The following is a 13795-nucleotide window of genomic DNA, read 5'->3' on the forward strand; positions in this document are numbered from 1 at the left end:
TCCCCGCGTGCCCATCAATCTACCTAGAAAATTACCATGAAGAAATTGCGAAAATGTCTACATAGTGTGGTCACACTCTGTCCTGTTTCAAAACTCTCGAAAAGTGCCATATCCCGTAAGCAAGGGTGAAAAATCCTGTTCACTTAACAAATCCAAGAAGCCCTCACCATTTAAGGTTCCGTTGTTGAATATGGACCAACCATTTCCGTTCGCCATACATTATTCAACATAATTAGCTTACCAGCAACAACCATTCGACTGAGCAAATCACAGGTATTGCATATTATTTTTATTAACTTCACCGTGAACATAAAAATTTGCCTCGTCACTGAAGAATTTTTCATTCCAAAGGAAGTGTCACGTAATTGTTTGAGATACTTTTCGCAATATTCTTCACTATTCAACTATTTGGTGAATGTAGCTGATTAAAATCATATGCAATGGTGCGTATACTTATTTCTCTCCCAAGATGTCAGCGTGATCTCGATGAGTTCCTAACACGTTAGGAGCATTCTTATTACTTTGTTTTTAACACCTCGAAAAGGAGAAAATGGTTACAAGCATGCAGTAATAAATTTTTGCTGGTTAAATATATGTTGGAAAATCCTTCGTCACTTCATTTCTCGTGAAATTCTAGACTCATTTGATATATCACATAACCCCCTTTCCTTTGAAATTTTTGCGTTGAATTCAATATGGCGGTCAACAATATGCCGGACCTGCGCTTGACACACACAGCTAGAAATCTCCATGTGCCTAACCTATTTCTTTCATGACCAATTATACCCAGGATAACTCCTTCACATTTTGTACGGAGTGTTAAGGGACATTTGACTCTTCATAGTTCATGTAATGGGGCTTCTATCAGTCACATAGTTACACATATTATTTTGTATTTTCTGATCCCATTGCAGTCCCAAAATGATTTTATGATATGTTTTAGAGAATGGTATGAGGGACCAAATATATTTTTTTCACAATTTTTGGTGATGACGTGTTTTGAGATATTCAAGGTCAAAAGTCAAGGTCACGTGACAAAATTATATTTTTATCCAAAGGTAGGCTTGTTATATACCACTGGAAAGCTTATTCAATTCCCTGTACAATAAGCTTTATTTGAGCTTCCTAGGTGAAATAGGGGCGGAGTTACAGCACATTTAGTATAGCTAAGCTGGCTCAAAAAGGGCAATTTCTGCAAATTTTGACCTTGAATAATTTAACAATTACAAGACGCACGAGACTAAAAATTTTCATAGTTACTAAGTTCTATGCATAGTTTCAACTCCCCAAATTTCATGAAAATCGGAGATGGTCAGGTTAAAAATTGCACATATCTGTGTTGATTTGGCATGGAATGACTCTTAGGTGGATGCGGAGACTGGGAAATACGAATTCAGTGGCGGCGATTGGGTGCCAAAACTGGGGTGTGGGTAGGGTTTGCAGTTTACTTTTTCTTGTTATACAAGGCTTAGCATTAAGAGGCCATAGTGCGGGGGAAGGCAAATGCCCCCTCCCCATTATACCCCTAATCTCCGCCACTGAATGCAATAAATGCCGGGCCTGTAAGAAAATCAGAGATTTCTGTTCCTTAGTCTGAAGAAGTAAATGTGTTCTATAAATAATCGCAATATAAACATCATTACAATCAATTTTTATATATTTCTTATTATTACCTAAGCAGAACATATTAATCTTCGTGATTAGCCAAAAGTGGCAGAAAAGCGAATTAAAATATCAAATCAATGAAGCACACAGAACATGTTGAATGTTAAACCAAGAATTATGGGAGGCTGAGAAAGCTTTCTACATTAGTGTTTCCTTCCGTCGTACCACTGATATGACATTCATTATATTTAATATCAAAACTGGGTGTGTTCAATGTTAAACTATTTTTTTACGTATCAATGTGACACTTTTAATCACTTCCAATAGAATTCACTCTCATAATTCTCTTTCGTTTACCTTTCATTCAATTTGAGGCTGCAGTGAATTTACATTGTTTCATATAAAATGATATTTTCACTTCATGGTTTCATTCCATAATGAAACGAATAGTGCATATTAATAATTTTTGATTCAAATATTTGAACACGACTTTTATGTGGTACTTTGTTTAGAATATAATTTCAGTAATTTTGGATTTTTTGATTGATTGATTGATTTAGTTTATTTTACTTCGCGTTTAGTGCCTCTTGGCTAATTTGCGAAGATGGGAATGAGTGATGAAATGATGAAATTCATGAATGGACATTCACAAACAACCAAGCCCGACCGGGATTCGAACCCAGGACCCTTGGCGTCGCAGCGCGATGTGCTAACCACTCGGCCACAGGGTCGGGCTTGGATTTTTTGAGTATGTCGAAACAATCCATAAAGTCAGATAAAACCAAATTACGAATAATTTAGAGTTGCTTAATTGGAAACACCAGCGTCCCATGAACTCGTAATAAATGGTACACAAGCTATTGTTTTTGCCCGACTTCCAGCGAGTGTCCGAGTTGCTCTTCCCTGCACTGAATGCAACGATCTGAATCAGTCTTACTTTCATGGATGTCCGGAAGGGGGGCCAAGCCCCCCCCCCCCGTAAAATGAATGTTCGCCTAAAAATTATATATTTCACACATAATTTCATTTCAGTCACAGTAATTTAATTATTATAAGTGCGTTGAAGGAACATGATAATTTCAGACTGAACCAGCGTTTTTTGAGGGGGAACCATTATTATCAAGGGGTCCCGGGATCGATATTTGGTGAAAGCACATGGTGGTTCGGATCCCACTTTAAACTGTAGGTCCAGTACCGATTAGCCTTACTGTGCATAAAGTGGACTTAAAACACGAAACTCAAATCAATCCCTAACTATTATGGGAGAAAATATGCCTCCTTTGCCCCCCCCCCCCTTGGAAACATTACCTTGCTTGCCCCTCCCTGGAAAAAACCTGCGGACGTCCATGCTTAATTGTAATTTTTCTTTTATGTTGCTGAAACTTTTCTTCCTCGTTGTGATATGACAATATAATAGCTTTTCATAATACTTAATCGTGGCTTTAGGGGAACGTGCTCCTGTGCCGTCTCCGCTAAATCCGCCAATGATTAGTCCTTTATAATACAGGCCCGTAGCTAGGCAGGGGCCAGGGGGGGGGCTGAGCCCCCTGGAACTACCGTCAGCCCCCCCTGGCACTGAGGTCAGCCACCTTGACATTAGGTAAAACTATTTTGTGTAATTTGTTTGCAGTGAAGAGTGAAAATGTAGACAGCAGATATTATTTTGCTCACAACTTAGATGAAGGATAAATTCAGGGAGCATGAACAGCAGCTATTACATTTGTTCATCTTATTTATAAGAAGAAGTCTTAAAACGGCAAGTATTTAGGAGATTTCTCTTCTCTAGACTTCAGAAAGTTTCTTCACAGAGGAGCTTCTTTATCTGTACCTTCGTTGCCCCTGTTGCAACCTCTCATTTATACAGAAATCTGTGACTTTGATGTCATTATGCAAATTCCCTCCGCATCTGCGTCAAAGATTAACAGCTCCCAAGTTTTGGGAACGAAGGGGAGTTCTATTGTTTCGGCCGGGGAGTGGAATGTACAGTAGACCTTATGACTGAATATTGTCCATCTTTTTCTGTGTAATATAAATATCTGTATCATCAAACGTAGTATGGAATGTGTAGTAAGGGATGCTTTCAGTAACACTTCAAGTGATATTTTAAATGATATAGAAAAATGTAGTATTTGTGTGATATTTCTCAAATTTATGTAACTTAATGACCCCCCTCCCCCCACACACCTAATTTACCTTCATTTAACGTTGTTAAACTTTTGAAAAATGGACTTGATTTACAAAGCCTCCCCTCATAACCCGTGAGCCCCCCCTGGAGATCAATTCTGGCTACGGGCGTGTTATAATAATAAACCAAATTTTTGTCACTGAAATGAAATTGTGTGAAATTATATTTTTTGGTAGGCATACATTATCAAAGGGGGCGGGGGTGCATAGACCTTCCGAATGCTAATGGGTAAAGGTATTGCTTTGGTAACGTAGCTACTGTTTTAAGAAACTTCCCAACTCTGGTATTCTCATTTTGTTTTGCCTTTTGGATTGTCTGATTAAAAAAAAAAAACCTTCTCATTTCTTTGTTGCCAACGCAGAATCGAATAAGGAGTCTTTTTTTATTTAAATATTAATTTACTTATTTATTCATTGTTCCATCTTCGTAGGATGCTTACGGATACCTCGAAAATTCAAATAGGAAAGGAAAGGTTTTACAAACATACAAGTTTTGTATGAAAGATTTTTATGATATGGGCTACTGTTTTCGAAAGGACGCCCAAATATTACCCTTTGCTTTCGATGCTTTTGTAACGTAAACAGAAAAAGTAGACTCAATAAATTTCCTTACAATTTGTAGATAAATGAATGCTGTTCCATACATTTCCATATGCCGTAAATGCTGACTTATATGAAAACAATATCCACAAGAGTTATTGCAAATTGAACTAAGTACTACTTGACACTTTTTCACTATTTACAATTTATCGAGGCACCAACCACTACGAAGTTAGACTAAATTCGAAATTTTCTTCATGCTAAGGATATGAGAAAAAATACACAGAATTAACTCCGCAATTTATCATATTGCAGTAAATGTGTAACAATAGGTGTCTTAACTTTTGTACTGCATATTGTTGTACATTGAAAACAATATATTTACATACACAATCTGCAGACACTATGAAATGTCATTCAAACTGATTAAACACTGGTGGTATTCTAATATGTTCGTACAACACATCACAAAGTTCGTATGAAAAATTAAATTGCTTGTACATAAATTTATGTGTAAACATATTGTATAAAAATGACATCACAGAGAATATTATACAGATCACAGATTTTTCTCGTTTACAATAAGTACATATTGACCATAAAAATTCTGAAATTAAAAACAAATCATTTTCACCAAACCGAGCACTGAAATGCCCTTTTGCAGTCCATGTATATTCGATACATATAACACTTATAGAAACTATTAAATATACAATGAGAAATAAAATAACATGTTTTTAAAATACTGATACATATTGTAACAATTTAGTGATATTAACTTAAATATTGTAAAATCATTTGTGGAATGTACGTATAACAAATTTAATTACATTCACACGGATATCTGAAAGCAATGACTATATTAGCGTATTACATGCACACACTTTAGAAAAATAATTGATCTCTTAAATATTTTCAAACAGTAATAGGAACAGTGATAAAGTTTGTCAATGATCATTATAAATTTCACTTTTATTATTGTATTACTTGCATTTTAGTGATTTAATTTGTGCGTGTTTGAGGCAGTTCATATTCATTATTGGAGCAGGAACAATACATACATAAGTCACGAATAAATTTAACTGTCAATAACAACAACACACTAAAATAAACTGTACATATGTAAATACACTATACAAAATATGAAAATTGTTTTCAGTACAAGTAAGCAACATTTTTTGAGATCAAACAGTATTTACAGAATTCAACAGTGTCTTTTACATAATTGAACTGTAATAGTGTCTTACACAATGGATTCTCTTCTTGTTCTCAAACTTATTCTGTCATTACAGTTGATCATAATCGTATATAACATTACGATTCAAAGTAAATATCAAAATGCACATGATTTTTGTGAAGTGAAAATACAGAATCGAAGTAAAAATGGCTGCATAATCTCATCTGCATCATTTGCCCAAACAAGATTAAGTTTGTTGGTTATGTAAAAATGCTAGTTAAAATATGTAAATATATAAGTTTGCCTCACTTTAACAGGAAACGCACACTGTAGTTTTATATTCTTACACAATTCTATTATTGTTATATTAAAAAGATAGAGAAAGGAATTTTGGAATTAATCTGTGAAAGCAGTACAGAATAACATATGTTAAAAGGATTCGACTTTGAATGATTGTACATTATTAAACAACTGTTATTATTTTTATATTGATTTTGATAATCTTAATACAGTAATTACAAGCAAATGAAGTGACTTCATCAGGGAGAGACCTGGACTGTATCCTAAAATAAATTTGTTTGCATTCTGTCACGCATTTTGTTACCTATAGTTTCTATACATTTCTACTTTTCTACAGGAAATTAGATAATGTATAGAAGCAACGATGAGTTAACCTTACGGGGCAGATATTCCAAGACAAGTTACAATGAAATTGCACAATGGTGAATGTGTTCGTACGAATCATACAGTATCTATTTTTTCACACAATGAATGATGATGAGCGTGATGATGATGAATGTCTCTTGCCTCCCCACAAAAAAAAAATATCAACGATTTTGATAGTACCTGACTCTACTGTCTTGATGATGATGGGGATGCTGGTTTGGGTTACTATTTGTACGATATCTAGGTCTTTGGGGTTTTGCTGCGAAGTGCAACGAGATCTCTTTCAGTATTGCTTCAGCTGAAAGGTCCGTAGTGTTATTGACATAGCTTGAAAAATTCTTCTTCTCCTCCACGGCTACTTTGATTTCTTGCAGAAGCCTAGCGTAGCCAAGAGTCAAGTACTTCCTCTTCAGAGTTTCATAGTCGTAGCCCATTATAAGTAGGTTCCACTTCACGGCTCCCGCTTCTTTCTTGTCTTTCACGTGTGCCACCAAGGCGTCCATGTCTTTCCCCCTCTTCCTGGCCTTGTCCTTCCAATCAAACAAAGCATTCACATACTCGCAGGTGAAGCTGTAGCGACGTATGGCAGGAATCGTCAAGGTGAGATGTCCGTCAACCTCAAGGAAAGTCTTCAGCAGCTGGTACACCGCTTTGGCATCACCGACGGCGTCGTGGTTTTCCTCGTACTCCTCTCCCAGAATGTCCAGGTAGAGGTTCTGCAGGGACAAGGATTCGAATTCCTCTCTGTGCTCGACGACGAAGAGACCGTAGGAGTCGCCGAACCCGCTGACGATACGGAAAAACTTGCCGAGGAGAGCGTTACGTTTCAGCGCAGCCAACAGGACGGGCACGTCGAGGAAAAACGTCCCGTGACTCACTATGACGACCCCAAGGTTCGCTCCTCTGGCATCCTGAAGCCACTCCATGAAATCCAGCAACGCGGTGCGCTCATCCTTGGTGTCGAGAACCTTATTCGATTTCACATTTATCAGCCACCTCTTCTTCTCCCTGATCTCAACCTTCAGGCTGTTCACGGCCGTGGCTTTCGGATGGACGGTCTTCTTGGCTGGAAGGACGAACTGGCTGAAGACTCCCTTCTCGGGGCAATAAGCGCCTATCTGGCAGATCACGTCAGTAGGCATTCTTCCGGTCGTTTCCAGGTCCCATGTCACCAGAGTGTAGTCTCTGGAAGGAGGGACCAGCTCCTCTCGTGGTGGCAGCAGCGTCTGCATCTCTGGAATCTGCAAAGAAGGAATGAAAATGATGTAATTTCAACCAACTTTCTAATTTTATACATAAAATTCTGAGACGCAGCAAACAATAGTGGTTTTTACTTCTTATTCTTAAGATGTTATTTTCAGCTTTTGGTCTTTCATATAATGGATAAAATTTAAGTTAGTGTGGTTAAACTTAAAATAGATAAGATGAAATGGTTTTCCGGTGCCTCGTTACAACACAGAAGCTCATCATTTTAAAAGAGCATCAAACGTACTTCTTGCGTCGACTGTTCACTTATAGAGTGTAAACTACATGCATATCCCGATCCATGAAATGACTTCAAATCTCAGGCGAAAGTACATAATAGATGCAAATCTGTCGCTAGAATTTTATTTCGGGGGAGGGGGCTCATCCATTATCAACAGCCCCATCTGAAGGTGAAAAAGTGAAGGGGGTTAGAAACCCTGAAGATTAATTTCTCAGTATATTACAACTTATTATACAAGATGTTTAATCCTGATAAGGATGTACAATTAATTACCACTATACACTATTTAAATTAGATATTTGTAGAATTTCGGGGAGGAGCTTTAACCCCCTGAGCTACGTGCCTTGATAGATGACTGCTGTTGTGCCACATTTCGATGAGTAGACGTTTCAGTTGGAAATACTTAAAAAAAAGTGGTTCCAAATGTTTGCAAAAGAGAGAATCTTAAAAACAATATCCAAAGAGCTCTTTAATCAGTGATTGGTTGAGAAATAAGCCAATGATAATTGTAGTAGTAGTAGCATATGAAACGTCGAAGTATTACACATACATATCAAAGAGAAGTTGCAGTGCATTGATCGACAAAAGTATAAATACCGCATGAAAAAAAACATGAAAACACAATAAAATAGAGCAGGAGTTGAAACCAGATCATTTTCCTGAATCACTCCATCATAAAGTCATTACAACGCGATTACACAATCTTAATGACTATCTAAGTGCTGATGAAACAATTCGGGTGATAAGACTAACATGTAATGTTGCACTGTTCATAACAGTTGGAGAAAGTGGTCTCAGACAGAAAAAAACTTTCTAGATTAGACTGATTGTATATACATTTATCAATTTCCATAAGAAATTCTAACTCTCTTCACGGTAGAATGATAAGTATACATTCGATTATTCACCGTCAAAAAATATAAATTTCTGTTCGTTTTCTTCATTGTTACTTCAGTATTTTTCAGTTACAATACAATAATATTATATTGAACGAATTTCACCAAAAAGACGGAAAATGCTTTCACTGCAACAAGAAAATTGTTAGTAACTATTTATTTATTTATTAACGTCTTGTTTTAAATGGCGGAGTTAAGGCCGTACAAAGCCTTTTCTTCCACTCAAGCACATACATTAAATTATACATTATTATTATATTAAACCCAAAGTACATTTAGTCATTTCAATTGTGTTCTGAATTTGATTTAGGTAAATTTCTGAATATCAAAGTTTAGAACGAGACCGAGAGTATGGGACAGAAAGTCTCGATCTCGTCTTGGGACTATTTCACAAGACACTGGGGACATTCCTTAGAGATTAGGTTTCCTCGCGTGAGACTGTCATTATCGGTCTACCAAGTTATCAATACTCTCTACTCAAGCGTGTCAGGGCTTCGTAGGCGCCTTCTCCACAATCACGAAGGAAGAATAAAATATGTGGTTACAAAGGCTATTGGCACGTACGTACGTCCTACAAAGGAATGACTTTGTTCAGAGATAAAGGGTTATTGTTCCGTGTAATGTACTCAGTGCGTAGGAATGCTTGATTTTGTATTTCCAGTAGTGTGTTGTGTATTTTTAACGTGAAAGACAAGAGTTGTGATTTTATGTCGCTTCACTAAATCTTACGTTAATCGCGCCAATGAGGATTGATATACTGATGAAATAGACGATGAGATTCCAACACAGACCCACTGGTTTCCTTCCTTACATACTGCTCTAACCAGTGGCGGATCCAGAGGCTATAGTTGGGAGGGGCGAATTTCAGTCGGATACTTCAACTCTCCAAGAATCAATTTTAACTTTTTGCTTTATGTAAACAACAGTGGCGGCGATTAGGGGGAGACGAGGGGAGCATTTTCCCCCTCACATTTTGCTACTTTTCCTTTCGCACTGTGCTAAACCATATTTATCAAGGGAAAGCATACTCTCCTTGCCCCCCCCCCCCCAGTTTTTTAACCCAATCGCCGCCACTGGTAAACAATATATCTTACTCTGAACAGGAATTAAGCTGACTTCCAAGTTTTAGAAATTTTTTGTACAAAAATAAGTGCCCAGTACAGGAATAGACGGTTATTCCATGTCGTTATCATAATTTCTACATTGCCAGGGTAAAGTGAACGATGAGAGGAGTAAACAAAACAAAGAAAACAAAAACCTATTGCCAAGGGGTCTCGGGTTCGATTTCCTTTGAAGGCATATTGTACAGTGGTTCGGATTCATATTTGAACTGTAGGTCCAGTCCCGATTAGCCTATCATGAGGGTAAATTGAACTTAAACTACAAAAAATATTCTCAAGACTTTTAATCCTGGTGATTGAAGACAGAACATTTGAATTTGCAAAACTTTTAGACAGAATAATGTATCTAAATACCTAGCAGTTGGGAGGGGCGATCCCCCCTATCGCCCTCCCCGTGGATCCGCGCCTGGCTCTAACCTCTCCGCCACAGAGGCCTCATATTCGTTAACTAGATTAGCACGGTGCGCTTCGAAACCAAAATTTCGTGTAGATCAACCTACAGACATGGCTGTTCTTTGTGAGTGTCCCTTCATCAATTTCAATATCATCATTCATCCTCATCATCGCGATTAGCCAAAAGTGGAAGAAAAGCGACGCATATAAAAAATTAATTAATTGAATGGATAAATTGGTTTATTTTACTTCGCGTTTCTGCCACTTTTGGCTAATTGCGAAGATGAGGATGAAAGAACAATCACAAACACACAAGGACAGCACGCAAGTCCCATAGAGGATTATACCGACTTTGAGTCCAGACGCCAAACCCTCCTTAGCAGTGGCGTGCCCAGGATTTTCGAAAAGGGGGGGATATGTACACTTTCTCTGGTAGTCAGCCTTCATTTTGTCATCTATTCCTACCTTTAGCGTTCTTTCTTTTAGGAATACTGGGCCAAAGAGGGGGGGTTATAACCCCACCAACCCCCTTGGGCACGCCGCTGCTCCTTAGTCGGCAAAATGCAGTCCAGGGTACATCCAAGTAACAAAAATCGACCAACCAGTCGATAAAATGAAAGAAAATGTGTCCTCCATTATGTCTACTGAACCATGTGTTCTTTTAAATATAATAAGCCAGACCCTGTGGCCGAGTGGTGTCTACCTCTGTGGCGAAGTGGTTAGCAGAGCGCACTACAACGCCAGGGGTTCTGGGTTCGAGTCCGGGTAAGGCATGGGTATTTGTGTTTGTCCAGATGATAAGAAACCGAGATACTGTAAGAATTGAAAAGTGAAAAAGTGTGAATGGTGGGGAATACCTCCGTTTAGGGGATATTTCCTTGAAAAAGAAAAAGTGGTTAGCACATCGCGCTGCGACGCCAAGGGTCCCGGGTTCGAATCCCGCTCGGGCTTGGTTGTTTGTGGATGTCCATTCATCACTTCATCACTCATCCCCATCTTCGCAAATTAGCCAAGAGGCACAAAACGCGAAGTAAAATAAACTAAATCAATCAAAATCAATCTTTTAAAAATAAGACTTTTGAATCAATGCTGTTTTTTGTAGAATTGTAGATGACATTACATAATGAATTCAAACTTTGCTAAACTAATGTGAAGGTTTTGGATCTGCTAATTTCCCCCATCCCAACTTTTCTGTCGCTTAAATACAACCATGATGTGTGCCCAAACACACTGACTACAAATCACAGCTACTTGACTCTAGATGCACAAAACGGATAAACCTTTCCGGCTGTTTCATCAGCGCCTGGGATTTGCAGTCCGTAAAATCAGGACGAAAGCTACAAGTGAAACACACAGTGCTGTGGTAACCTTACCTCTTTGCGCACTAGAAACGGGGAGACGGCTGGTGATTCCGTGGTTCGTGACTTGGTTCGCAGGAAGACAATGCATTGCTAAATTCGTTTCGTGTTTATATTGTCTATACATTGAAGCAGGAGATAAGATAATCAGGGCAACGAACCATTATCAGGTCGAATCAAGGAAGGACCAGCCTCAAAGATAAAACTGCTGAAACTGGTTCCAAAATAGGAATCGAATGGAGTGGTGGAATCAGAATCACAACCTCATTTGTGTGGTAATTACGACATGGGTACCTGTAGGTTTTTAGAATAGTTATTTTGAAATAAACAAATAATAAATACATTTTAAATAAAAAACAACAAATGAACCGAGAACGTATTTTCATTTGTTTCGAAGTGACACCAATAGTTTGAACAATAGCAAATTTCAAAATGTTCATAGTATCCTATATATACGTACATATACAGTATACATACGTATATATCTTTTTCTGGTTTCTTAGAAGTAAACTTTGTATCCCCCCCTCAAATCAAAAACGTTCCTACGCCACTGTAATGGACCACGGTAGCTCATTCGTTTTGGTTTCTGACTACCATGCGAGAGACCCGGGTTTGATCCTCGGCGGGGGAGAACCTGGATTTTTTTCACCTGTTCAAGTGGCTCCCAACCAGCGCCGTATAAAGTGGGTACCTGGAGGAAACTCTGGGGGAGGTAAAAGCTGCTAGGGGCGTGGTGATGAACACATCACCCCCACCCAGGCCGTGATCAAGAAAGTGTGGAGCCCTAACTCCACACTCCCTATAGCCTACGCCTTCATGGCGTGGTGCAAATCAGAGGGGAGAACTTTATTGTATTTATTTTACTTGAGTAATACAATCCTTAAACGTACATTTGCAACACTTCGAACAAGCACCAAACTCTCAAAGAGCCAAATTAAGGGATATTTTGGCGCTAAATTTACCATTAAGCACAGAAAAGAATGATGTTGCAACCTGAGATAGAAAATATCGGATACGCACCTAGTTGGACCTCTCCCCAAAATAAAATCAGCCTACATCTTCAGTCGTAAAACGTTGATCATTTCCCGAGAGACACATAAAAACTGAAAGTTATGGTTCAAAATGTTTCACGATTTTTCATAATATATCTTTCCCCTAATAACGTATATGTCTAGTTATATTTCATGTAATTATGAGCGAATTCCGGTTCCAAGAAGCGAACGAAGAACAATAAGTTAAGGTGAACTCAACTGTTGCTATCAGAGCATAGCAGCACTCTCGGGTATTGCACCAACGCGAGATATCGCAAGTGTCATATGCCAGTTTCGTCTTATCTTGGTCGTTCGAAAGGAACAGCAGAATGCCATTGTTTCAACAAGGTCACATGAATGTTGCTGACAGTTCTGGGTGGCTTGCACTGTATCGTATGACGAGCAACTCTTGCAGTCCACGCAGTACGTACTTACATAAACATGTCAGTGGCGTACCCAAGTGTTTTGTCAAGAGTTGTTATGAAGTGGGGAGGGGTTCATGAACTACGGGTAGTGATCAGAACGCTACATTTTGAAAGTAACTTCACTACAGCTAGAGCTACTCTTCCAAAAATGTAGCTTCGTTACATCTACAGCTACTCTTCCAAAAATGTAGCTTCGCTACAGCTACATTTACCAAAAAGTAGCTCGCTACGCTACTCATGTGAGCTACTCGTTACTTTGGCGCTACTTCTGCATAAAAAGTAAAGCAAAAACTTGAAACGACCACATGTGATGTGGCGATGACAAAGCAAAATAATAAAAATATTGCTTTTTAAATATTTTAGAGGAGAAGAAAAATAAATCAGAATATTCGCATGTTTGAGCGAAATTAGTCAAGCTTTCCCCCGCTTTTGAAGGTCTGGTCATAAGAGACCCTTTTTTTTCTACCTCCTTGTTTACAAACACGGCAGGGTTTCTGTGACATCAAGATGAAACTTCTCAGAATGTCCAGCACAGTAAAGCATGCAACGCTCTTGTTTTTTAAGAAGAAAAAAACATATTGAAGAGCATCACAACGCAACTTACACAGAATACATGAAAGCAATGGTGCATAGAAAAAAAATATAAGTAAGCAAAAGCATAAATTTCCCCACGGTTAGTGCTAGAAAGAACTGAAAAAAATACATTTCTGGATCCATTCTATTTTCTTCATAGTATTTCTTCTTTTATTTTTTTTGGATCCTGCGGTTCAAATATCGATTTCTGCGGGGGGGGAATGTTCTTGGTTTACAAAACACGAAGTACTTCCTGCTGTTTTGTGTTTACTATGCTTACAAATGACAAGATTGATCAAGATTTTTGTTCTCGAGGTGATAGACATACTTATTCAAACAG

The 13795-nt window shown here is 38.2% G+C and overlaps 1 protein-coding gene across 4 annotated transcripts in view; it reads right to left on the reverse strand.

Annotated features, from left to right (window-relative positions):
- Positions 1 to 4617: 4617 nt before the first annotated feature.
- The window catches only part of LOC145986779 (uncharacterized), a 48827-nt gene continuing 39649 nt past the window's right edge, over positions 4618 to 13795 (reverse strand). For all 4 annotated transcript variants that reach the window (XM_083121200.1, XM_083121196.1, XM_083121199.1 and 1 more), the window contains exon 2: positions 4618 to 7413. In XM_083121200.1, coding sequence (XP_082977326.1) covers positions 6334 to 7404 — 1071 coding nt within the window. In that variant the 5' untranslated portion in view covers positions 7405 to 7413 and the 3' untranslated portion in view covers positions 4618 to 6333. The remainder of the gene's footprint in view (positions 7414 to 13795) is intronic.

This window comes from Lepisma saccharinum, chromosome 4 (genome assembly GCF_977018435.1).
Source record: "Lepisma saccharinum chromosome 4, izLepSacc3.1, whole genome shotgun sequence".
NCBI lineage: Eukaryota > Metazoa > Arthropoda > Insecta > Zygentoma > Lepismatidae > Lepisma > Lepisma saccharinum.